At 42.1% G+C, this 25,383-nt stretch overlaps 1 protein-coding gene across 1 annotated transcript; it reads right to left on the bottom strand.

Moving 5' to 3' along the window:
- Positions 1-578: 578 nt before the first annotated feature.
- LOC307104635 (plasma kallikrein-like) lies at positions 579-25,173 on the bottom strand (the record flags this gene model as incomplete). The annotated part of the gene is made up of 14 exons (XM_079779634.1): positions 579-770; positions 1,392-1,531; positions 3,535-3,630; positions 4,594-4,769; positions 8,987-9,155; positions 9,320-9,432; positions 9,532-9,694; positions 9,846-9,955; positions 11,094-11,253; positions 13,753-13,862; positions 14,582-14,741; positions 17,344-17,450; positions 19,225-19,387; positions 25,116-25,173. The coding sequence occupies 14 exons, from the start codon at positions 25,171-25,173 to the stop codon at positions 579-581; spliced, it is 1,917 nt and encodes a 638-aa protein (XP_079635760.1).
- Between the last annotated feature and the right edge of the window lie 210 nt (positions 25,174-25,383).

The following is a 25,383-nucleotide window of genomic DNA, read 5'->3' as shown; positions in this document are numbered from 1 at the left end:
GCACCGACATTCTCTCAAGTTCAAATGTCTCACCTCTTTCTTAGAAAAACGGATGTTACACAGGTTTCTTACTTGCATTGTCCCAGAAACCCCAAGCTTACTGACTCTTCACTCCCAGGAAGGCGGGCAGTGGTAGGGTTAACGACCCCGTGGGTGATGCACAGAGAATTGTTATCGCTGAGACACACACAAGCAGGGAGATTAGAATGGCACCAGGCACTGTGCTAGAATCTGACTGTTTTCTTTGGTTCTGTTTCACATCCGAGGAAAAACACTCTTTAATCACACTCTTTCGCCATTTTATTTCACACCAAACATTTGTGGAGACATTCAGTGTTATCTCCGTTGTGCGATTAGTATTAGTGTGATTAGCAAATACTGGAAGCCAGCCTCTGTGAGACATCACCCTTAGCCCCGTGGTATGCCGTGTCTCTTTTTATCCCCATGGCAGGGACGCGAGGTAGATACCACTCTCACGGTTCTGCAGATCAGAGCCCCAAGGATCAGTGTTTGAATGAAACCCACGTTGCAAAACTTACACTTCAGACTGGCCTCCTCCCCACCTCTGAGGAGCTTCCTCACGCCGGTGACTTCATCAGAGACTGTCCATCACGTTCCTGTGTTTTTTCTAAAATCCAGTCCACGTACTCAGCAACTTTGGTGTAGACACCTGGTTGTTCCCTGCGGCCACAGCCTTCACCCCAACTGGTGATGCCCACCAAATGCCACATTCCGTTGTGTTTACAAACTAAAGGGCCACCTGAATCTCCCTGTGTCACATGGGCAGAAAAAGAAAGTGAGAGAAGGTTATGACAGATGTGCCTTTAACATTCTGTAGTCACACCACACACACCACACACGTCCGATTTCTTATAGATCTTCAGGCATCTCATAGGGCTCATTAGCTGTTGAATGTGGTAAAAGTTATGTAATTCAATAATGTATTGTCCAACGAAGAAGTGTTGACATCTTCATTCCACTGTCAAATAAGCCTAATATTCAGCCAATGATTCTCTCTCATCATTGATGTTTCTATCCCTCTCTCCCTCTCCCTCCCTCTTTCCGAAAGCAATAAAAACATTTTTTAAAATAAGCTTAATATTCTTACATTTTAGTAGAATTACTATATGTACAATTGTCCTCCTTTAAACATAGCATATCCCTGCACAGATTGTGACATATGTTACATAAATTATATATATTGACTATATATATATATATATATATATATATATATATATATATATATATTCAATTTTAGAGGTTATGTATGAAATTATAAGATCATTTAACTCTGATTTTAAAAAACTATAATGAAATGTTCTATTAGAAAATATATTTTGAAATGGATTTGCTCAAGTTTGCATGATTATTATAACTGAAGGTATTACCTTACAAGCATCTTTTCCCCCTTCTTTATAGCCAGCACAGATCATCTGTTCAGTTATTTTGTAATCTCTATATCTTTTCTGGCATTCGTTATTTGGTACCAAAGGAATATTTGCCTTTTGTAGGATATTTTGGATCTCACCTATGAAGTAACCAATATATAACTTCAGAAGGAGGAAATACAATAAATGTGAAAATAAGACTGAAGTCTTAAAGCAAATCAATCAGAATGATGAACTTTGCATTAAGGCCATTCCTTTAGATATACATGCTAAAGGTGAGAAGGGAGAGTTACACCACACACACACACACACACACACACACACACACACACACACAAACTCACACAGAAAGAGAAGGGGGCCTGTGCCTTTTATTGGCCTCTGATGCTGTGTTAGAACAATCCCAGACCCCAGACTGACCAGAGACTTTGCTTCTATATTCTCTGCCATTCTTTCTTCTCAATAGAAGTTTCTCAGAAATTCCCTCCTCTTGCCTATAATTCAAAAGACTGAAGCTCTTACCTTGTAGTTTTTGTTTTATATATTAAAAATAATTTTAAAATATATAACTAAAAATATAAACTAAATTTCTGGCAATAGAGGAGCATTTTGCTCTTCAAGTAAAAGCAAGTCAGCATTTTCCATGAAGAACAATTTATTTACAAATAATTTCCACCAGTGTCCAGTTAAAGTTACTTTTAAATCTTCCTATCTGGAGTAGTCAAAAATTTGAAAAATTTGAATTAGTTGGATAAAGAACTGAAACAGGAAAGATGGAGAGAGCTTGGTAAGCTATCTCTTTTTGCAAAAAGTGATGTATATATTATTCCTTATTATGTCTATCAGGAACATCATTTTGGAAGGAAAGAATGACTGGTTTCCTGAAATTTTCAAGGGCAATTGAAATGCCCCAGGTATTCATAAGCAGGTGTTCTTAACCTAGGGCCCATAGAAAGAATTCACACTGTCCATAAACTTGGATAGAGGAAAAATACATCCTTCTTTTCACCAACCTCCAACTGAAGTCTAACACTCCCTTCAATTATGAGAGTAGGCAACAATCTCAGGAGTGTTAGCGGTACCCATGACTTTCCCATAACTCCAAATCGCAAGTATGTTCCTATTGATTTGCACTTGCGACAGATAACTGAAATGATCATTTGTGTTCATCACAATTTCAAATTGTGGTAGTTATTAGAACAACTTGCTATTTAATCTATATTAATAAAAGGGTAATATGCTAATTAGATTGGACGTCCCTCTGGACAAAGCCACGGTGGTGGAGCCGAAGGATAGGTGGTTAGGGGCAACCAGGCCAACAGGGGAGAGCAGTTAGGGGCAATCAGGCCGGCAGGGGAAAGCAGTTAGGGGCGACCAGGCAGGCAGGCAGGTGAGGGGTTAGGAGTCAGTGGTCCCGGATTGTGAGAAGGATGTCCTACTGCCAGTTTAGGCCCAATCCCACTGGCATCCCCTGAGGGGTCCTGGATTGGAGAGGGTGCAGGCTGGGCTAGGGGACCTCCCCACCCCCCGTGCACGAATTTGGTGCACCTGACCTCTAGTATATTAATAAAGAAACACATGTATGACTATGTTATATCTTTTAAAAAGTATTTTTGAGAACTGTCTTGCAATTTCATTGGTTGCTTTTGTAATCCTATGTTTTTATTTAAGCATTTAAAAACATTGTTCTGGAAGTGGTCCATAGGCTTTATCAAGATTGCAGGAAAGATGCATAAAAAAATAGATTAAAAGCCTGCCATTCAGAGAGATGGTGTGCCTGCCTATATTCCTGGTCATGAATATCAAGGGGAAACAGTGTCATTGGGAGATAGGAACGTTATTAACACTACTAACAGAATGGGCCTCAGTGCGATTGTTAGCCCTTTGGGGGACCAATCCTTGATTTGAAGTCAAATGATCTTCACTATAGAGTAAGGTGCTCAAAAGTTTATCTTATTAATTCTTCTAGGTCCAGGCAAAAATCCATCTTCTCAAGAGCCACTGAACAGATACTTGAGAATCAACAGATTGGAAAGACCATGAGTTTGGATATAATTTTAGAGGCCGATTGAACTGATCCATGCCATGTGCTTTAACATAGGAGACTTGCTTCAGGAACAACATTTAAAATGTCACACTGTACCTCTTTCCTTTGTGTACCCCCATCCCGTTATCCAGCAGTTGGTATAAATTGTATTTGTATCATCTTTGGAAGGGAGGCATATTGGCTTTTGGAATTCTGAAAAGTAATTTTTAAATTAGAGTTTAGTTAACGTTATAGATACTTTAAAAGTACACTCTTTTCCCCATATTCTCTTACTATGGAGTAGCACTAAGAAGAATAACGCTTTTTCCTCCTGCTCCATTTCTAAGGTCAATGATTCAAGACAATATCTCACCATCAGGGTCATTTTCACATGGCATTTTCCTTATTACATTTTCTGTATTAAAGTAGGAACCTCAGAACCCAAATTTACAGTCAAAAGTATTTAGAACTTCTGTCTCTTATTCCCTATATGATACGTTTAATGGTAATAGAGTGTCTAACACTGTTTCAGGCACCAAGTTAAATGGTTTAACTTATGAACTAATTATTCTAACAACACCATGGGGTAATCATCATGCCCATTTTGTAAATGAGAAAAACTGAGGTGTTAAGAAGTAAAAGCAACTTGCCCAAGGTCACAGAATTGTTCATGGACACAGTGCACCTTCAGCAACTGGGGGGGGGGGGGGGGTCATTGTTTCTACCTGAAAGGCAGCACCCCCCACCACCGTGCACTGTCTTCCCAGAGCTGCCTCCTCCATCAGTTTCTCCCCTGCTCAAATTACACCTGGAAATTTATTAATTTCCCACTTGCCCCCATAGCCTCAATATGCCTCAGCCCCAGCAATGCTAATCCTTCTCCCCTCGTCAAAGGAAGCCATAGGCAGACACTTCTATGTCTATTACTTCTATAATGTCTGAGCAGTGGTACCCCTACCTGTGGGAACTAATGAACATTTCTTGCTCCTACATAGAGGAGACTTTTATGTCAGGCCACAGGTCCTATCTGCCCTGGCAAGCTTCACCTTTTCCCCAACTCCACCAACCAGAAAATGAAGACAGTCTCTGCAGATTCCTCCCTCTCACTCAAATCGATGTGAAAACGTGAACCAGTGCCATTCAGCTGGGCAACTTCCGCTTGGGTGCGCTACGTACCAGTATAATTCAAAGGAGCCTTGAGCTTTATCAAGGCAATATCATTAGTATTTTCTGAGATGCTATAATTTTGGTGAACAATAATCTCCTTTATCTGTGAGAACGGTGTTTCGTATGTAATCTCTTTCAAATCTAAAATGCCTCCATAAATGCGCCAAATATCCGAAAAGATAAGCCTAGGGGAGAAAAAATAAACACCTGTTTGAAACTAGAACGGCTGGTATTGGATATTGGCCTTTTTTCTTTCCCTTTACCCTTTAACAAAAACAAAACAGAACAAAAAACTCAGAAGAGAATGCTATGTGTGATGTGTTTTACTTACCCAATCTCTCCTCCTGGCGATTTATCATAGCCCACGCAGCAGTCCTGGATCTCTGAAGATTTAGTTAATAACACTGAAAACCCACATTTATGTAACGATTTCATGTTGGCGTAAGTGCAAGTACAACAGTGTTGTCGTCCCATTCTGGGAGACGCTGGTCGGGAGACACGCCCGGAGTTTATCATGGAAAGTCCTGCTCAGCTCATGGTCCTGAAAGCAACTGCTTGGCAACACTCAGAGCTGCGGGGCGTCAGGCTGAGTTTCACCAGCCCCTCTGAGAGGGCAAGTGAGGCGGGACTTCAGTGCCACTCAAAATCTACCTCTTTTATTTTGGGAAGTATGGCCATTTAAATCAACTCTTTAAATCTGAACATAGACAAAGTAAACCTAAAATTATTATTTAAAGCAGTCTTATTTTGTGTAAAGATATGGAAAATTTTTATTACAGTTTTGAGACATGCACAAAACTCTAGCTGTTATAAACAGACACAATACTGAGCCTTCAAGAATGAAAATTCTTAACGTAAACTGGTGCAGCCACTAGGAAAAACACTCTGAGGTTCCACTAGAAAATAAAAATGGAACCGTATAATCCAGCAATCCCTCTTCTGGGTATATGTCAGAAGGAAACAAAATCACCATCTCTCAGAGACATCTGCACCTGTGTTCATGGCAGCATTATTTTCAACAGCCAAGACATGGCAACAACCTAAGAGTCCATCCACAGGTGAGTGGATAAAGGACATGTGGTGTATACAAGGAATTATTCAGCCTGAAAAAGGAAGGGCATCCTGCCATTTGCAACAACATGGATGAAACTGGAGGGCATCACTCTAAGTGAAATAAATCATACAGAGAAAGACAAATACGGTGTGATCTCACTTATATGTGGAATCTAAATATCCTTTACTCAGAGAGACAGAGAGCAGATTGGGGTTGCCTGAGGGTTGAAGGGGGGTAGGTCAAAGGGTACAAACTTTCAGGTATAGGACGAATAAAGTCTGGGAATGTAATGTACAGCATGGTGACTATACTGTATTGGTTAACAGCACTGTATTATATACTTGAAAGTTGCTAAGAGTAAATCTTAAAAGGTCTCATCACTCACAAAAAATTATAACTATGTGAGGTGATAATGTGTTAGTTATAGATATAAATCATGCTATTGTACACCTTAAATTTACACAGTGTTACTTGTCAATTATATCTCAATAAAAGTGGGGGGAAAAAGGATGAAAATTCTTGGTCCCAAATTGGGTTTATTTAGTAAAAAGGGGAACAACTACTTTCCTGTACAGGGTCTTTGCATCCAGACCAGCAGCCTTCCCCTAGCAACGCCCTGGGAGCAGACCCCTACCTGATATTCATGCTGCTGTGGGACTGGAGGAACCTGGCTCTGTTCAACGTTGCCTCTGCCTGTTATATTTCAGCAGCAGTATCCTGAACCCTGGTTCACAGAAACTTTTATTTATTTTTTATTTTTAAAATATGTTTTTATTGATTTTAGAGAGAGAGAGAGTAAGAGGGAAAGAGATAGAAACTTCCATAAGAAACATCAATCGGCCCTAGCTGGTTTTGCTCAGTGGATAGAGCGTTGGCCTGTGGACCAAAGGGTCCCAGGTTCAATTCCAGTCAAGGGCACATGCCCAGGGCTGTGGGCTTGACCCCCAGTAGGGGGCGTGCAGGAGGTAGCTGATCAATGATTCTGTCTCATCATTGATGTTTCTGTCTCTTGACCTCTCCCTTCCTCTCTGAAATCAATAAAAATATATGAAAGAAAGAAAGAAAAGAAAAGAAAGATTGGCTACCTCCGGCATGCCCCCTACTGCGGGTCGAACCCACATGTGCCCTGACCAGGAATCATTTGATGACGGATTGGTGCATGGGACAATGTTCAACTAACTGAGCACCAGCATGGCTCACAGTAATTTTTAGATGGGGAAGGGAGGTGGGGTGTGGAATTGTATGGAAACAATAATACTTTTTGAAAGATATCAAGAGCCTTTTATTTTAGGGTTATTAGTATCTCTTTTATTAATTTCTTTATTGATTAATGTATTACATATGTGTCCTTATCTCCCCATTGCCCCCCCCCCCCCGCCTACTCATGCCCTCACCCCCCTGGTGTCTGTGTCCATTGGTTAGGCTTATATTCATGCATACAAGTCCTTTGGTTGATCTCTCCCCCTTACCCCCTCCCTCCCCTACCTTCCCTCTGAGGTTTGACATTCTGATCGATGCTTCTCTGTCTCTGGATCTGTTTTTGTTCATCAGTTTATGTTGTTTATTATATTCCACAAATGAGTGAGATTATGTGATATTTATCTTTCTCTGACTGGCTTAGTTCGCTTAGCATAATGCTCTCCAGTTCCATCCATGCTGTTGCAAATGGTAAGAATTCATTCTTTTTTACTGCAGTGTAATATTCCATTGTGTAGATGTACCACAGTTTTTTAATCCACTCATCTGCTGATGGGCCCTTATCTCTTTTGCTCATTCACATACTTTGTCCATTTGTACACTTATTTAATCAGAGCTTATATTTGTTTTGAGTAACTTTACGTTCTAGGTATAGTACTAAGCATTTCAAGTGTGTCACTTAACCCTTCCAGTAACCTTATGAATTAGATACTATTGTCATTCATATTTTATAGGTAGAAAAAAAAGGTAAGAATTACAAATCCCCAAGGTCAGTCAGACTTCTTCCAAGTGGCAGAGCTGGGAGTCAAGCCTTGTTCTAATGACAAAGTCTAAGTGTTTTAAAACTTTAAAATCCTGTCAAGTCTACTATTTGCCTGGTAACATAAAAATATTATATCAGACTAGAGGCCTGGTGCACAAAATTCGTGCACAGAGGGGGGTTCCCTCAGCCCAGCCTGAACCCTCTCCAATTGGGGACCCCTTGAGGGATGTCTGACTGCCAGTTTTTGGGATCGGACCTAAACCAGCAGTTGGACATCCCTCTCGTAATCTGGGACGGCTGGCTCCTAATGCTCACCTGCCTGCCTGCCTGATCACTCCTAACTGCCTCTGCCTGCCTGCCTAATTGCCCCTAAATGCCCTCCCCTGCCGGCCTGGTTGCCTCCAACTGCCCTCCTTTGCTGGCCTGATCTCGCCCCCAACTGCCCTCCTCCGCTGGCCAATTTGGTTCTGATTGGTCAGTTTCTATGCCAGTCAGCATCAAAAGCTCCACTTCCTAGGCAGCCATTGACTCCCCAAAGCACCCAGATTTGGTTCTGATTGGTCATTTTCTATGCCAGTCAGCATCAAAAGCTCTGCCTGCTAGGCAGCCATTGGCTCCCCATAGCACCCTGATTTGGTTCTGATTGGTCGGTGTCTATGACAGTCAGTGTCAGAAGCTCCACCTCCTAGGCAGCCATTGGTTCTTCACAGCACCCACATTTGGTTCTGATTGGTCAGTGTCTATGCCCATCAGCATCTCTGGGCCTATCAATGGGGCCTGATCAGAAAGGCGGGGTTGATCAGCAGCCCCGGTGGAGGCCTGGAGAGAAATGGAGGCATGGCTGCTGACCAAACTGGGAGAGAACGAGAGAGGCAAGTGCTGATCAAAAGCTGCAACAGATCAGTCCATGCTTCTCTCTTCAGGCCTCTCTCTGGCCCTGGTTTGCAGCCCCCTCAGCAGTCAGTGCTGGGGCACCATGCCTGCAGCACAGCACCATGCCTGCAGGACTGACTTCCAGTTGGTCATTAGGACCCAGGGTTTTTATATATTAGGATTATATTTCTTAAAACAGGGTAACAAACTATTGCATTTTTGTTTTTCTACTTACTATTAATATTATTTATTATACCTGTGAATCCATAGGCCTGAAAAAACCGTCTTTGAATAAGACTGCAAACACCTCAGTTTGGTCTCATGGTTCAGACTGGTCAGTGCTCAGATCCTACTAGCTGTTCAACATTTCTAATATCTTCTCTGCTTTAAAATACTTTTATTAAATAATAATAATCTTCCATTCCGAAACTGACATGATGATTGAGAAAGCAAGTATAGACTGCTCAAAACAAAAAAGCAAGATAGGACCCTGGATACAAGAAGCCAAAACTTACCCATCAAAGCAATGGGCAGCAGTGAGGACCCACCGGTCTCCAATGATGGACCCTCCACACACGTGGCTCTGGGCTGCCAACTTCACGTGAAGGCTGACCTGCCAGGGCCACTCTCCCCAAGAGGAATTGGATCCTCCCACGATGCGTCCACTGGGTTTTGTCGTGCAAACTGGAAAGAGAGTGTTGAAGTTAATGGCTGGAATCAGAGGTGAGTGGGAGTCCTCCTCAGTCAAGAAAGAAAGATACAGAATTCCATCCCATTAAGACTCCGCAAGCTATGAAGACAATGCAGACGGCCCTTCACAGCTCTATGGAAAAATGGGGTGCACTCACCGGAGCTGTCCCCACTTCGACACAACCTCAAAGAATAGCCAGAGCTTGCTTGCATCCCATATGTGATTCTAGTCGGAGAACCATCCAAAGATAATCGCAAGGAACACTTACACCTACATGACATGGTCAGAACAAAGGGTAAACCCTCACAGGCGGGGACATTTCATGGAATTGTCTTGCTGACTATCATTAAAAAATGAACTCTCACTAACTTGTCTCCTTGACAGTCTTCTGGGAGGAAAGAGTACGTGAAAAATTGACAGCGCACCATCTTCGTACAGGTCTCCTGGCAACCATTCGCTCCTTTAACGAGGGACACGCTCAGTTCTTCCCCTCCAAAATCAACTCCTGCATAAACTTTTGAATGGCAGGGCTCTGTGGTGATTAGAAACATAAGAAGATATAAAATGCAAAAAGCAATAAGCCACATTTATACAAGTTTCTGGTACACTGAGGATTGTTTCATCACTGTTACTTGAAGATAATAAAATCAGTCACATTATATGTAAGATGATTGAAACATTACCAGGCAAAGTTCGTTTGCAGGTTAGAAGACTATATCCAGACACGGTGTTTTCCTGAGGAGTGGGGGAACTTGGTGTCCCACTTTTGGAAGTCTTAAGTAAACACACATTTCTATTTAAAAAAAAAAAAAAGCAAGGGAAAGAAAGAAACAGCATTAAAGGCAAATAAATCGGACCCAATTAAAAAAACAGCACCCTGCCAATTTTATTCTTCTGAGAGATTCTCTTCAAACTAATTCAGACTACAGGACTGGTTGAAAAAAAGAGAGAACAAAGAACACATTCTGGGGATTTATGCTGCTGACACTATTATAAAACTAGATACTTTTTCATTTTTTAAAAAAGAGAAACATTGATGTGAGAGCAGAACATCGATTAGCTGCCTCCTGCATGCCCCCAACTGGGGATTGAGCCCACAATTCGACATGTGCCCTGACTGGGAATTGAATCCACAATCATTCAGTGCCCTGGACAATGCGCAACCAATTTAGCCACACCGGCCAGGCCTAGATATTCTTCTCTTAGCTGCCTATCTCTCTCTCTATAAAAGTCTAAGTGACCATCGCAACCAAACGGACGACCAAATAGGCTGCGTGGGGCGACTAGGCCAGCAGGGGGGGGCAGTTAGGGGCGATCAGGCAGGCAGGCAGGAGAGCAGTTAGGAGCCAGTGGTCCTGGATTGTGAGAGGGATGTCCAACTGCCGGTTTAGGATCAGGCCTAAACCGGCAGTTGGACATCCCCTGAGGGGTCCCAGATTGGAGAGGGTGCAGGCTTGGCTGAGGGGACCACCCTCCCCACCCCATGCATGAATTTCATGCACTGGGCCTCTAGTTGTATATAAAGAAAAGGGTGGGTTGTCTGAGGATAAACAGGTCAAACCAGAACCTTGGCCAGGATAAGCAGGGCTCTGGTTTCTGAAACAGAGGAGTTAGAATGAGGTGCTTGAAGAATATGCTTCTGGTGAGTGATACAAAACATTTAGCTGATACAAAACATTAAGATCAGTAAGAAAGAGATCGGATCCTTCCTTTTCCCTGGCTGGTCCCTGGACTCCATGGTATGAAGAGTAAGAGGAGGAGGGTACAGAAGTCTGCTAATCTCCTAACTAATTTGCACATGGCAGAAAAGTACCTACTTCAGTGGTGGGTGTACAGCATGCTGAGAGAAATGAACCAAACTTTTAGAAAACTCAAAGTATAAAATAAAAGCGATGACAAGACAGCAGCAAACACTACACATTCCAACTCACCTTTGCGATTCTATATTCCAGGCATTGGTATAGAAAGTAAAGAAGAGGCAGTTGGGGTGATAGGTGCAAATGGTTCGACAGACAAAAGCATCTGGAGTGATGACTCTGGCAACGTCCACATCCGAAAATGCTGTATGTTGGAACATGTTCATGTGGCAGCCTGTGAACTCACAGAGGGAAGGTGCTACTCAGGAAATGATGGAACACTAAATGTACATGTACTTGGTCATCACAACTAAGGAAATTATGACTATTCACAGCACTAAACATCTTAAGTAAAAAAATGTCAACATATCCCCAACCTTGTTTGCCATTTGGAAGACGGGAAAATTGGTCTAACTCTCATACAAGACAGATTCCTATGTCAGAGAAATAAAATAGCTCAACCTATGCTCCTGGCTCTATTCTAACCAATGCAAAAGATATGGCAATAGATTACTCAGCATTGGTTCATATTTTCTTTATATTACCTTGACTCTGAATTCCAGGCCTTAGGAACATGAAGTTTTGTGTTATATTTTCTTGAGTATTGTGCAAAAGATTTTAATAAAAACAGATTAATAAAAGTATAAGCCCCAGCCAGTGTGGCCTAGTGGTTGAGTGTCAACTCATGAAACAGGAGGTCAAGGTTCAATTCTCAATGAGGGCACATGCCCAGGTTGTGGGTTCAATCCCCAGTAGGCGGCATGCAGGAGGCAGCCAGTCAACGATGGTCTCTCATCATTAATGTTTCTATCTCTCTCTCAGTCTTCTTTCTTCTCCGAAATCAATAAAAACATATTTAAAAAAAGAAAGAAAAATATCAGTTAGCTAACAAAAATGCCATGTTCCCAATGAAATTAGAACAGAAGAAAATCCACTTTCATTATTCTTATTTAATCTTATTCTGAATTACATTTTGTGTTTATATTACTGTACTCAGTTTGATAGCACATAAATTCTATTAAAATTACAGAATTTAAATAACAATGATAGCAATTATGGAGAGACAAAAAAATTAATTTAAATGCACTAAGTTAGATGAGGAGAGAGCACATTCCATAACATAATTATCTTCAAAGGGGCAGGCTGGGAAATTAGACCTCAACTATTGAAATCTTTAATAGACTCTTGAAGCTGGGAGAGAACTTATGGGTCATCCATGCCAACCTATAACTACATCCTTTCAATGATATCCCCAGCAAGTTGTCCAAGTTTTACTTAGACATTTACATTGATAAGGAGCTCACTACCTAATGACAAAGGCCCATTTCTTTCTGAACCACTCTTAGTATTAGAAACTTTTCTTATTTTCTTCATGATAATATTTACCTAGATTGCTCTTAGGAAACCACACAAATTAAACTAATCCCTTTCCCAATGGCAGATCTTCAAAACACACAAAAAATTAAGACAGTCATCCTGGCTCTTTTTCAGGTGAAATATCTTTAGCTTACTCTTTTAGCCATTTTTTAAATTTCCCATCTCTTCTAGATATCTTACCCTCCTGGTTATCCTCTTTTGAAGTGGGAATACAATTTTCCAGTCACACCCTGAATGGAGAATGACTGCTATTGGATTCAGTGTTTCTTTGAGAATGATGAAAATGTTCTGGGACTGCATAGTGGTCACTGTCGAACAATTTTGTGAATACAGTGAAAATCACTGAATCGTAGATCTTAACAGGGTTAAATTTATATTATGTAAATTATATAACAAATTCTAAAAACTATGAAAAATATATACTATATTAAAATATCACACTTGAAGAAACAGAAAAGATTTGCCTATTAAAAATTAAAAATCAGTACAATTTGAACCAATAAATCTGGTACACATTGGGGGAGGGGGGAAAGGTGGTTCGGGAGAAGAGAAGAAACAAATAAGAAAAGAGATGCATTGTTGCTGACTTCCCCATCTCCCATGGAAGGGTCCTAGCCCAGCACCCATTACAGGGCTTAGCACAGAGTTGTCACTTGATACTTTGTAGAATTGTCTATCTGTGATTTGATTTCAATAACAACTTATCTTTCTAGCCCTGATCAGCTAAATAAGGTAAAATGTCATGGCAATTTTCTGGATAATTCAAACTGAAATCACTTGTAGGTCTGAAACGACAGGATGTCAGGGATTCCTTATGCCAGAGTCACTTGACTAGACAATGGACACCACCAAGAAATGACCCTCTAGCTTTCTTTGCCGTATCACTGCACTAGCCTCCCATTGCTGCTGTAACAGATGACCATCAGCTTAGTGGTTTAGAACAACACATCTATTTTCTCACAGTTCCGGAGAGAAGTCTGAAATGGGTCTTACTGAGCTACAATCAGGATGTTGTCAGGGCTTCCCTAGCCTTTTCTTACTAGGGGCCACCTGCATTCCTTGGCTCATGGACCCTCCCTCCATCTTCAAATCTCTCTCTCTCTCTCTCTCTCTCTCTCTCTCTCTCTCTCTGTCTGACTGATCATTCTGCCTCCCTCTTTTATAAGGGACCTTGTCACTTCATTGGGCCCATCCACATAATCCAGAATCATCTCCACTGTCAAAGTCCTGACATTAGTCACATCTACAAAGCCCCTTTTGCCCTATCAGGTCACATAATCATAGGTTGTGAACTCACTTGGAGAGCTCTTATTCTGCCTACTGCAATTACGTAGTGAAAGAATAGCCATGGGATTACCTATTTCTGAGAGTGCACAGGACTTCAGAGAGAATCCAGATGCCACGTTTTCCAGCACCTTTATACTGGTCGGTGTTCCAGTTGGACTGTGCTTTAATAGGCAGTTGTTCCTGAAGGTGAAGAAAGGAGGTTACTTTGTTTCCTACACTGCAAGGTCCACACAGCCATCCATTTCATGTTGAAATGATCCATGGTCCATGAAAAATAAATAAAACAATCTAAACAATGACTGATAATGAAATAGACATCCTCCTCCTCTGCAGAGGAAAAGTTAAGGTGAGAATGGGGTGGGAAACCTTATTCTATAAGACATTTTTCTACTGAACCTTCATTCCACAAGCACAGCTATCTGTACCAAATGAAAATTACTCTCTTCAGGGAAAATGATACCAAAAGTAAGTATATAAGGAGAGTGCTTAGATCTAAAAGCCCTGTTTAGTTTTCAGTTGGAAAATAAAAAAGATTAAGAAGAATGCAATCCTACATAATAAAAGGCTAATATACAAATCGACTGAACGGTGGAACGACCAGTCACTATGACATGCACTGACCAGGAGGGGGCAGACGCTCAATGCAGGAGCTGCCCCCTGCTGGTCAGTGTGCTCCCACAGGGGAGCACCGCTCAGCTAGAAGCTGGGCTCACGGCTGGCAAGAAGCAGGCCTAAGCCGTAAGCTGGACATCCCCCAAGGGCTCCTGGACTACAACAGGGCACAGGCTGGGCAGAGGGACACTCCCCCCGCCCCCCCAGGTGGATGAATTTCATGCACCGGGCCTCTAGTTCAATCATAAAATCACTCTGGTAAAGAACAAACATTGAATTTTGCTCACCGGTACTCCGCATTGTGAAATTTTTGACTGGCATAGGTGAAAAAATTGCAATGAATGTTATTGGTGCACCTTTTTTGGCATTCTTCAACACTTTCAACCTTAGATATATTAAAGTTGACTCCTCTCATATCAATTCCTTCATAAATGTCTCTGTGGCAAGCTGTACAAATAAGATGCATAGAGCAAATTCAGTTTCCCTTCTAGAAGCCGAACATCAATTTGGGCGGTGTAGTTTTGAAGGGTGATATTCTGGTTTTGGCAATTGCCTAAATCATTAGGGGATTTAGAATTTTTATTACATCATTAAGTGATCAAACTGCTTGAAATAAACACATTCCAATATGTGTTAGAGTACTGGCATAGAAAGGGGTTACTTTGCTTCTAAATCTGCAAGGTGTGTGCAGCAATACAGGTAACACTTTGCTGAAATGGTCAATGAGCAGTGGGAGATGAGGCAGTAGCAGTGAGGCCCTGCTACTGTGTGCTAGGCGGTTGCCTCAGTAAAGCCTTGACCTCTTGCATTGAGTGAAGGAGCTTCTTATCTCTTTGCCTATCCCTTGGTTTTCAACTACTCCTGTCTGGTTGCAAATTGCATCTGTAAGCCCTGTGATTGACATCTATGTGTCACATCATTATCGTACAATGTGGAGAGTTCTTTATAAGCATGGTGAAACCATTCCCCTTCTTCCTTTTAAGTTTTCTTAAATTCCACTTACCCATCCTTCCAGTTAAAATGTATCTTATATTTTAAAAAAAGGTAGATAATTCTTTTCACAGAGAACCAAATTTATGAGGTAGGTCACTATGATACCATAATTAAAAATAATGCTTACTTGGATAATTTACACTAAATTATGTTAAGATGTAAATGTGATCTTATAAAGTAGAAAATGTACTCCTCCTATCGGCTGAGGCAGGCCACCATGTTTATAACTAAGGGCTGCTTACTTGACAAACTGCAGGCACAAAATGTTGTGTGCTGAGGGAGTGGTGTTAAAGGGGGAGGAAAGAAAAGAAAGTTTGTAAACATCTGAAATTTTGAACTATGAGGTTCACTGTAGAAAGGAAACATAGAATAGCAAAGGTGAAGAGTCACAACATGATTATTTTTAGTTTCTGCCAACCTATCCATTAAGAGAATCTTTTCAGTACTTTTTTGTTTTCTGATCAGTCATGTGAGAGTTATAGGTCATTTGCCTTAAATTTATGAGGATAGGGTTGGGATTGTTTCCCAACACATTAGTAGCAATAAGCATCAGAATTAAAGTTCCCTGGCCTCCTAGTCCTCACGTTGCTTCTAAGCAGTGTTATTTTTAGCAAGAATTACAGAACCCAGCCCTTCAGGGTGGGGGGTTAGCGGGGTTTCTTAACCTCAGCACTGTTGATGTTTGTGGTAGAGTATCTTTGCTGGAGGTCTTCCTTGTGCCCTGTGCAATGTTTAGCAGTATCTCTGATACCTACTCACTGGATGCTCATAGCATCATCCCCAAGTTGTAACAACTGAAAAAAGTCTCCAAACATTGTCAAATGCCCCCTGGAAAGATGACAAAATCACCCTGGGTGAGAATCAGGAAGAACCACTGGGATGACCCCCTCTGTGTTCTCTTTAAGATTCTTCTCTGGAGTCAAGGGAAGACCACTGTCTGGATGTGCGCTTCCTTTCTGCAACTCTTACCCTGTAGTGCTAAGGTCATCATAATATATAAAAATGCTGGCTCATAATGACCAGTAACGACCGGAGGCTGACCAACCGGAAGTCAGTGCTGGTCCCGCCCCCACGCAAGCAGTTAGGGGCAATCAGGCAGGCAGGCAGAGTGGTTAGGGGTGATCAGGTAGGTCAGCAAGTGATTAGGGGAGATCAGGTAGGCAGACAGCCCCTTGCTGGGCTGGTCCCACCCCCAAGCAAGCAGTTAGGGGCAATCAGGCAAGCAGGCAGGCAGACAGGCAGAGTGATTAGGGGTGATCAGGTAGGTAGACCAGCGGTTAGGGATGATCAGGTAAGCAGGCAAGTGGTTAGGGGAGATCAGGTAGGCAGACAGCCCCTCACCGGGCTGGCCCTACCCCCAAGCAAGTGGTTAGGGGCAATCAGGCAGGAAGGCAGAGTGGTTAGGGGTGATCAGGTAGGCATACCAGTGGTTAGGGGTGACCAGGTAGGCAGACCAGTGGTTAGGGGTGATCAGATAGACAGGCCAGTGGTTAAGGGAGATCAGATAGGCAGTCCAGAGGTTAGGGGCAATCAGGTAGGCAGACGGCCCCTTGCAGGGCTGGCCCCGCCCCCCAGCAAAGAAAGAAGGAGGTCCAGGCCAGCCAAGCCATTGCACCCCCAGCCTGTCGCCTGCAGAGGGAGGCCACCGGTGGCAGAGGAGGGGGGGGGCAGCGCTACACAGATGGCAAGCAGTGGCAGCGGTGGGGGTGGGGCCAGCTGCCTCAAGCCCAGGCAAGGAAAGCTCCAATAGGCCCTGAGCTCAGGCCAGACCTACGGACCCTACCCGAGGGGTCTCGGATTGTGAGAGGGTGTAGGCGGGGCTGAAGGATCTCCCCAAGTGCATGAATTTTCATGCACCAGGCCTCTAGTAAATAATAGAGGCTCACTAAGCATGTGTAGACTAAAGACAAGAAGATACACCAGAGCACTACCCCGCTCTGTCATCTTTCTCAGCGCTCCCTTCCAAATACCTGCAGGAATACAGACTTGGAGCAGAAGCTACTCTTAGGGGAGACTCATTATTCATTCAAATTGAGCTGAGAAATCCACACCTTACCACTTATTCGATGACCACATTGCTTTAAGGAATGTCCAGAAATTGCACTTGGCTGTGGCACTCTTGGCAGAGCTCCTGTAACACTGTCTTTCAAGAAGCAACCAAACCTGTTTTTAAAAGCAGTGTCACTTAGGAAGTAGAGGAATAAATACACATTGAGGAAATCTCTAGCATTTTTTGTACACTAATAAACAGAGCCAGCAATAGGAAAAACAGGGCAGCTTCCCCGACATTTGCTGGAAAGAACGTTCTTAGAGGCAACACAATAATATTTAATGGTATTTGTAATACCTAACTTCAGCCTTGTTTTCCTTTACATGCACATTTTTAAGTAAAGAAAGTCAATCATATTAAAGAGTTAATGACATTTCCTAAGGAATTCCTTAAACTTTGGGGGAATTATGATCCTATCTGGTGATTATTTTTATATATGCTTTCATTTACTTGAGAAATTATTTCCGCCTCGCCTGTGGCTCAGGAGGTCACAGTTGGATTTCAGGTCAGGACACATAACCCATTTACAGGCTTGATCCCCAGTAGGGAGCAGACAGGAGGAGCTGATCAATGATTCTCATCATTAATGTTTCTATCCCTCTCCCTTGCTCTCTCTGAAATCAATTAAACAAAAAAGAAATTATAGCCCTAGCCAGTTTGGCTCAGTGGATAGAGTGTCGGCCTGTGGACCAAAGGGTCCTGGGTTTGATTCAGTGAAGGGCACATACCTTGGTTGCAGGCCCGGGCCCTGGTCGGGGCATGTACAGGAGGCAACCAATCGATGTGTTTCTCTCACATCGATGTTTCTCTCTGTCTTTCTCTATCTCTTCCAGTCTCTCTAAAAAAATCAAAGGAAAAATATCCTTGTGTAAGAATTAACAACAACAACAAAAAGAAATTATGTCAGTCATGAGAGTTGAATCTACATATGGTGTTTATCTTGCTTATTAACTCCTTCTAGTCTATACCTGATGAAAGACTTTTTTTCATCTTTAATGTCAATCTTAATGGTAATTTCATTATTCAGAAGTATTCTACAACCTAGCTCAACTTTTTATTTCAAAAGTTATAGCCTCTCACATTCAATCTGGGTTTTCTGTACAAGTTTAACATGTAGAATCAAAGTATGATTGTCTAATTCTTATATTTTTAAATTCAAATAAAGTGAAGATTAAAAAAGAATTATAAATGTGGAAATGGGAATGATGAAGAAACATTCATTCTGGACATTGATCAAAATTAAAGAAAAATGCAACGAAACTATGGCTATATTTAGGCAACTTAATGACCTAATAACATTTTTAATTACCAACTATATTTTTAGTGCTCTTAGTTTTCCAAATTACCAGTTAAAAATATGTATTCACCCCCCATATGTACCCTAGATGACCCAACTGTCCTACTGTAAGCACCATTCAGACCTGGCCCCTCCCAAGGTCACAAGTTCTAGATCTTATTCAATTATAGTCTCAACAAAATTCTTGCTTTCCATTCTATTTTCTTAGGACTGTGCTATCGATAGTTGTGACCATGAGTCCTTGTGCTGGTGAAATATACACCTGTTATTAAATCCTTTATTGAAACAATCACTTCACCCTGCGATTCACAAGCATTTTCCTTGTAAACCTTTGATAGAAAATGACTAGCTTCTACTACTATAAGTGAATACAGCACTTGTTTAAAATGCAGATTTCCAGGCCAAAGCGCCTTTGGTTCAGTAGGTCTGGGCATCAGCCTAAGAAATTACTTATGGAAGATCCATTCTAGGTGATTCCTTGAACCCCATTTGAGGAGCATACCCCTGTGAGATGCTGCACCACTTTGCACACACCTGCTTCCATTTTGAAAAATGACTGGCTTCCCCAATCAGGAAACATCACCTTTTACCTTTTGTCGGTGCTGTTAGGTAAGCTTGCAGGGAGAAAGCTGAATAGCAGACACCTGGGGTGAAAGGTACACATCACCTGGCAGTGATGGGCGCTCGGGGTGTACATGGCGGTCACATCCCCGCCTCTGAAGAAGACATTCGTATGTAGTTGAGTTAGGCATCCTGTGATATTATCATTGAAAAAACACACGTTAATTTGGAAGAAATGCAAATAATGCTTTTAATAGAAATGTATCTGTGTTCTGATCCTTCTTAATTCCTCGATGAACAAGGTATGATGCAAAGGCATTTTATGGGTACTTCTATATGAAAAAGCACTGGGGTGGATTTTTGTTAAATCTAATAATAATTTGCACATAGATTATTGCCAAGAAAACTCAATCCTAGATTGGCCTCTCCCTGTTGCCTGATATGCTATGAAAATATCATGTCTTAAAAATAATGATGTATGGTCTTTTCAAAACACTTTCTTAACAAACATCCCCCTAGATTCTCACAATAGTTCTGTAAGGGTAGCTAGAGACAGGCTTGCTCAGTTGCATCTGACTTTTTCTTTTTTAAGAAAGCAGTTAAGGAGAAACCAAGATGGCGGCATAAGGTAAACACCTAACTGTTGCCTACCACAACAATTTTGAAACTACAACTGGAAAACAGAGCGCACACCGTCCAGAACCACCGGAAAGCTGGCAGAGTGGAAAACCTACAACTAGAGAAAAAAGAGAGGGGGACGCTGAGCCTCAGGAGCTGTGGAGGTGCGGAGATCCGTGAGCGCGGAAAGGGCGGGCGGCTGAATACGCGGCAGGCTTGCTCGCAGCGCGCTGAGAGGGAGGGCAGCAGATGCGTGGCTCTCATTTGGGAGAAAAACAAAACCTCCCGACTGCATTGAAATCCAGCTTCGGTCGGGGAGAAACTGGTCTGTTTGGCAGCGGGCAAGGCTTGAAAGATGCCCTTTCTCAGAGGCGCGCAGCCATTGTTTCGGGCACGGAGAAACCGGCCCTCTTAGGGTGGTGCGGACGGAAACCAAAGTTTGTCTGCGCCCCCCTGAGACTCCGCCCCATCCAAGCTGAGCACAGAAGTTCTCACAGTGGAGACACTGCTGATCCTCACAGCCAACTGGCTTGGAGATCAACTCCCCCCAGTGATACCAACAACAAGCACGGCTTAACTACAATAAGACTGCACATACAGCCCACAAAAGGGTGCAACAAGAGGATCCACCACAGAGAACTGGGGATGCTGAGCTACTGGGCTCTGCTAGGACACCTAACACAAAAGCAACTCCATCAACTCAGGAAAGCATCTAAAATGTGGAGACAAAGAGGCAGGCCACAATTGAAAGAAATGGAGAAAACCAAAAGACTGGACATAGAGTTCAAAACCACGGTTATAAGGTTTTTCAAGAATTTCCTAGAAAAGGCCGATAAATTAAACAAGAACCTCGAGGATATAAAAAGGGATCAACCAGAAATTAAGCAGACACTGACTGAAATAAAAAATATTATACAGAGACCTAAAAGCAGACTAGAGGATTACAAGAAACAAGTCAAAGATTTGGAATACCAAGAAGCAAAAATCACTCCTCTGGAAAAGCAAAAAGCAAAAAGAATCCAAAAAGTTGAAGATAATGTAAGAAGCCTCTGGGACAACTTCAAGCGTACCAACATCAGAATTATGGGGGTCCCAGAAGAGAGAGAGCAAGATACTGAAAACCTATTTGAAGAAATAGTGACAGAAAACTTCCCCCACCTGGTGAAAGAAATAGACTTGCAAGTCCAGGAAGCACACAGAACCTCAAACAAAAGGAACCCAAAGAGGACCACACCAAGACACATCATAATTAAAATTCCAAGAGCAAAAGACAAAGAGAGAGTATTAAAAGCAGCAAGAGAAAAACAGTTAGTTACCTATAAGGGAGCACCCATACGATTGTCAGCTGATTTCTCAACAGAAACCATGCAGGCCAGATGGAAATGGCAAGAAATATTCAAAGTGATGAATAGCAAGAACCTACAACCAAGAGTACTCTACCCAGCAAATCTATCATTCAGAATTGTAGGTCAGATAAAGAGCTTCACAGATAAGAAAAAGCTAAAGGAGTTCATCACCACCAGACCAGTATTATATGAAATGCTGAAAGGTATTCTTTAAGAAGAGGAAGAAGAAGAAAAAGATAAAAATTATGAGCAACTAATACGTAACTATCAACAAATGAATCTAAAAACTAAGGGAATAAAAAATCTGATGAACAGTATTAACTGGTGAATATAATAGAATCAGGGGCATAAAAAGGGAGTGGACTGACAATTCTCCGGGGAAAAGGGGAGTGGGGGGTGCGGGAAAAGATTGAACAAAAAGTGTACACTATGGAGGAGGACAGCGGGGGGGGAGGGGGGTTAAGGGCAGAGGGTGGGGTAGGAACCTGGTGGAGGGGAACTATGGAGGGAAAAAAGAGGAACAATTGTAATAATCTGAACAATAAAGATTTATTAATTAAAAAAAACTTAATTAAAAAAAAAAAAGAAAGAAAGCAGTTAAGTAACTGGGTTCCAGGGCAGTACCGAGTTATCCATGATCCACAGGGCCAATGTGTGTCCCGGGACATAAATCCGGCCCTTCCGACTTCCCATCTTGTTCCCTTTTATTGTCCAACATTAAATGTTCTTCCTCGTCTCAGTTTAATCAAGCAAATTATCCGCTATTGGGCATTTATTACTTTAGGAATGAGTGCAAGGCAGTGTTGGCTCAGTTTCTCCAAGCTCTGTTTTTAGATAATTAAAGCAAATGCCTGTATATGCCAAGCTGAAAATACAATTGGAGGTATTTGCTGTTTGGAATTGTCCCTAGTTCTAAAGAAACCTGCATCCCACATATTATTATTGTTATCTTTATTCTTATATTCTTGGGTTTACCTTGAAAGACCCACTTCAAAGTCTGCTTAATAAGCTTTTCCAACTCCAGTAGTGCATTCCCTCTGGTTGGTCAACTGTCCGTTAACCACAGGGTATTCCTGAACAACCTTGTCCATGGCTTAGGGCAACAATCACGCTTCAATGTTAATCATGTCTATTTTTGTATTGTCTTTCAGCTTAGACACATGCATTTCATTAACACTCAGGCTTAAATTTCCTCTGCACTGTCCAACCCCTCTGAGCATTCTAGCCCTGGGCTCTATTCTGACAACCCAACCTAACAAAATTGCTTCTCTCCCTCTCAGAGGTGTGGCTAAAATGACTTGCCTTTGGGTAAGGTTTATATTTAGGAAGAGCAGAGAACTCTTTAGGTGGGAGCTTCTGGGAATACAAGTGCCAAGAATACAGGAGTGGCCTGCTTCTTAGGTGACTGGTGTTTTTGGCTGGTTCATAATTACTAAGCTGCCACCTTCCCCATCTCAATGCTCAGAAAGGGTGCAAACAATGAGTGGTGTTAGCCTGAGAGCCCCCATTCTGGGCCTGAGCCCTTGTCAACTGCCAGGTGACTCGGCCCAGGGTAAGGCAGCTAGCAATACACTAACTTTGGAGAGAACCAGAAAGAAAGTGCTAGTGAGTGTTCTTGTCTATCCTCATAAGCTGGTGAAGACAATGATGATGATGATGACAACTTGATGAGATGCTTTCCGTATTGTATGTTAGAGTGTCTGTAAAACAATGTGACACAAATTGTCTCATAACATAAAGTTACGTTACATCACACTGGGCTCTGTGCCGTAGACTTTGGGCTATTTGGTTTTGTTTTTTAAAAAAATTACATAATCAATAAGGAGATTACAAAATCAAAGCACTCTGATTTTTAAAAATTGGGTGAAGGATATGAGAAGGTAATTTTCAAAAGTAAAACAAGCGACTGATTAAGTATATGAAAAATTGTTAAAAATCATAACTACAGGCAAGTTAAACCAACTAGATGCCATTTTACTCACCAGAGTAGCAAACATTTTAAATTATCTAAGTTCCCTGTGTTGAGGTACTGACTCTAGTTGCAAATGATAAAAAAGCAAACAAACAAAAAGCCTAGTTCAACGTTCAAAGTAACCGAGTACAAATGAAATGCACCGGCTCAGACCCCAGAGTCCACGGGGAATCTGGACTCAGGCAGACCTGGGCATGGGGCTCAGCTGACCCTATTAGGACACCATTTGTCTGAAGACCATTACTCTGTTTTGGTGTCGCCTTTGCTCCACGTAATGGCAAGACCGTGTCAGAGCTCAGGCCTCTGTGTGCTCCCATAGCTCAAGTCCAGTTTGAAGGGAAAAAAAAATCAGTATTCTCTCTAGAAGTGCAAACAATAGTGTTGCTGCCAGGCGGTGGCTCTGAGCAGGTCACCTAGGCAGCAGGCTGTGTGCACCTACTGGGTCAGGCCTGCCTGGGTCACAGCCACCAGCGCATGGGCTCAAACTGGGAGGCAGCGGTTTCCCGGCGATGAGTTAGGCCACTGCTCCAGAGAGGTGAGAGGTGCCAGGAGAGGAACAACTGAGGAATATCCGAGTCAGCCTAAGTGGGGAAATGATCCCTCCCATGGGCGGGGAGAAAGTCCGTGTAGGAGGAGCCTTTCTGGAAGTCAGTGTCACAGTGTAGAGCATGAAACCTTCCAAATCCCCACACCTTTCTACCTGGTATCTTATTTCTAACAGGTTATTCTACCGAAATAATTGAATATGTGTGCAGAAATCTGCATACAAAAGTAACATGAATAGGGGGGAATACTAAGCTTCAAATAGTATGACATACAAATTCACATGAGAAGATAGCTATAAATAGGAAATGTGGGTAACAAAAATATCTATATTAATAACATCTGTGTTAAATGTGTAAGTAGACTCGTGTAGAAAAATAAATGAAAGATTAAACAAAAGACCTTTAAAAGTAGCCATTTCTGAATGATGAGATTATAGGCAATATGTAGTTTCTAATTTTCTGCTTACTTGCACCTTCAATTTTCCTAGCATGAATATGTTTTTTTTTTTTTTCCAAAAAGAGAAAATGGTGGTGGCCATGGTCCAGGGCATCTCTGGCTTCTAATCCTCAGTGGATTTGTACGTGGTGATGATTATGGCGCTTAAGAACAATGTAGAGTGAGGGGACAGATGGAGGGGAGTTGTGGTTTAGAAAATATAAGCTTCTTCCTGAAGAAATTATTTCTCTTTAGAAACACAACCTTCACCCAAGAGGCATTTATCTTAGCCATAGCCAGACATCTGAGAAATAAGACAATAGCACTGGGGTGCCGTCATCCTATGTCAACATAGACTCCAAATCCACCCCTAAGGGCGGCACAGACAAAACACCGCTCTACCAGGATTCATGGGAAACAGAATCCTCCTGATTCCCTTGAAAATATCATGGAATGGAGAGAGAGAGAGAGAGAGAGAGAGAGAGAGAGAGAGAGAGAAAGAAAGAAATAAGGTCAAAACCACTGGTTTGTTGAAACTAGAGCTAATGAAATGGATGGCTTACTGAATTGAATTTAAACCAGGAACTTTCAATTTTGAAATGGTTCCCAGGTTGCCTAAAAGAATCAAAGTATATACTGTGAACCTGTTAGGATACTCAGATTTGACGCAGGCACTTTAAAATGCCTGGCCCTCTTGAATATTCAGACAGAGTTGATTTTTAACTAATGTTGATAGACAGCTGATGATTTTAGAGCTGCTTTGCAGGGAGTCCTTTCCAAACAGAAGCTTCTGCCAACACATACCCAGAGGCACTCTCACTCCTGGGCTCCTCGCCCTGAGGTGCCTGGGAAATGCTGAGCCTTAAAAGGACTTGTCCTGACTTACTAGGGCCTGGCTCCTTCCCCAAAGCTCTATGTTCAGTAGCTTTTTCCAGTGGTGCCCGGTCCTTCCTAACTTCCCTCCCACACCCTAAACTGGACGTCTTGTAGGTAATCCACTCACCACAGGAGACTGTAGCAAACAGGCAAATGAAATAAGCTGCTTGGCTGAAGGGAACCATCCTAAAAGAGAAAGCGACACATCTGTGACTCTGCTGGGTGAGGTCTAGTTAACATGAGCCTGAATCTAAGGTGAAGGACAGTTTCTTTTCAACGTGTGGACGGTGAATGGAAGCACACAATTACCATATAGAGAACACGGGTTTTCTTCACATTCTGTGCCCTGGGACTGGACACAAGATGCAAATTGAGACATCCAGAGGAATAATTGT

The sequence above is a fragment of the Cnephaeus nilssonii genome (assembly GCF_951640355.1).
Source record: "Cnephaeus nilssonii genome assembly, chromosome: 8".
Taxonomy (NCBI): domain Eukaryota; kingdom Metazoa; phylum Chordata; class Mammalia; order Chiroptera; family Vespertilionidae; genus Cnephaeus; species Cnephaeus nilssonii.
Note: the sequence above shows the minus strand (reverse complement) of the source record. Positions and strands in the feature narration are given on the sequence as shown.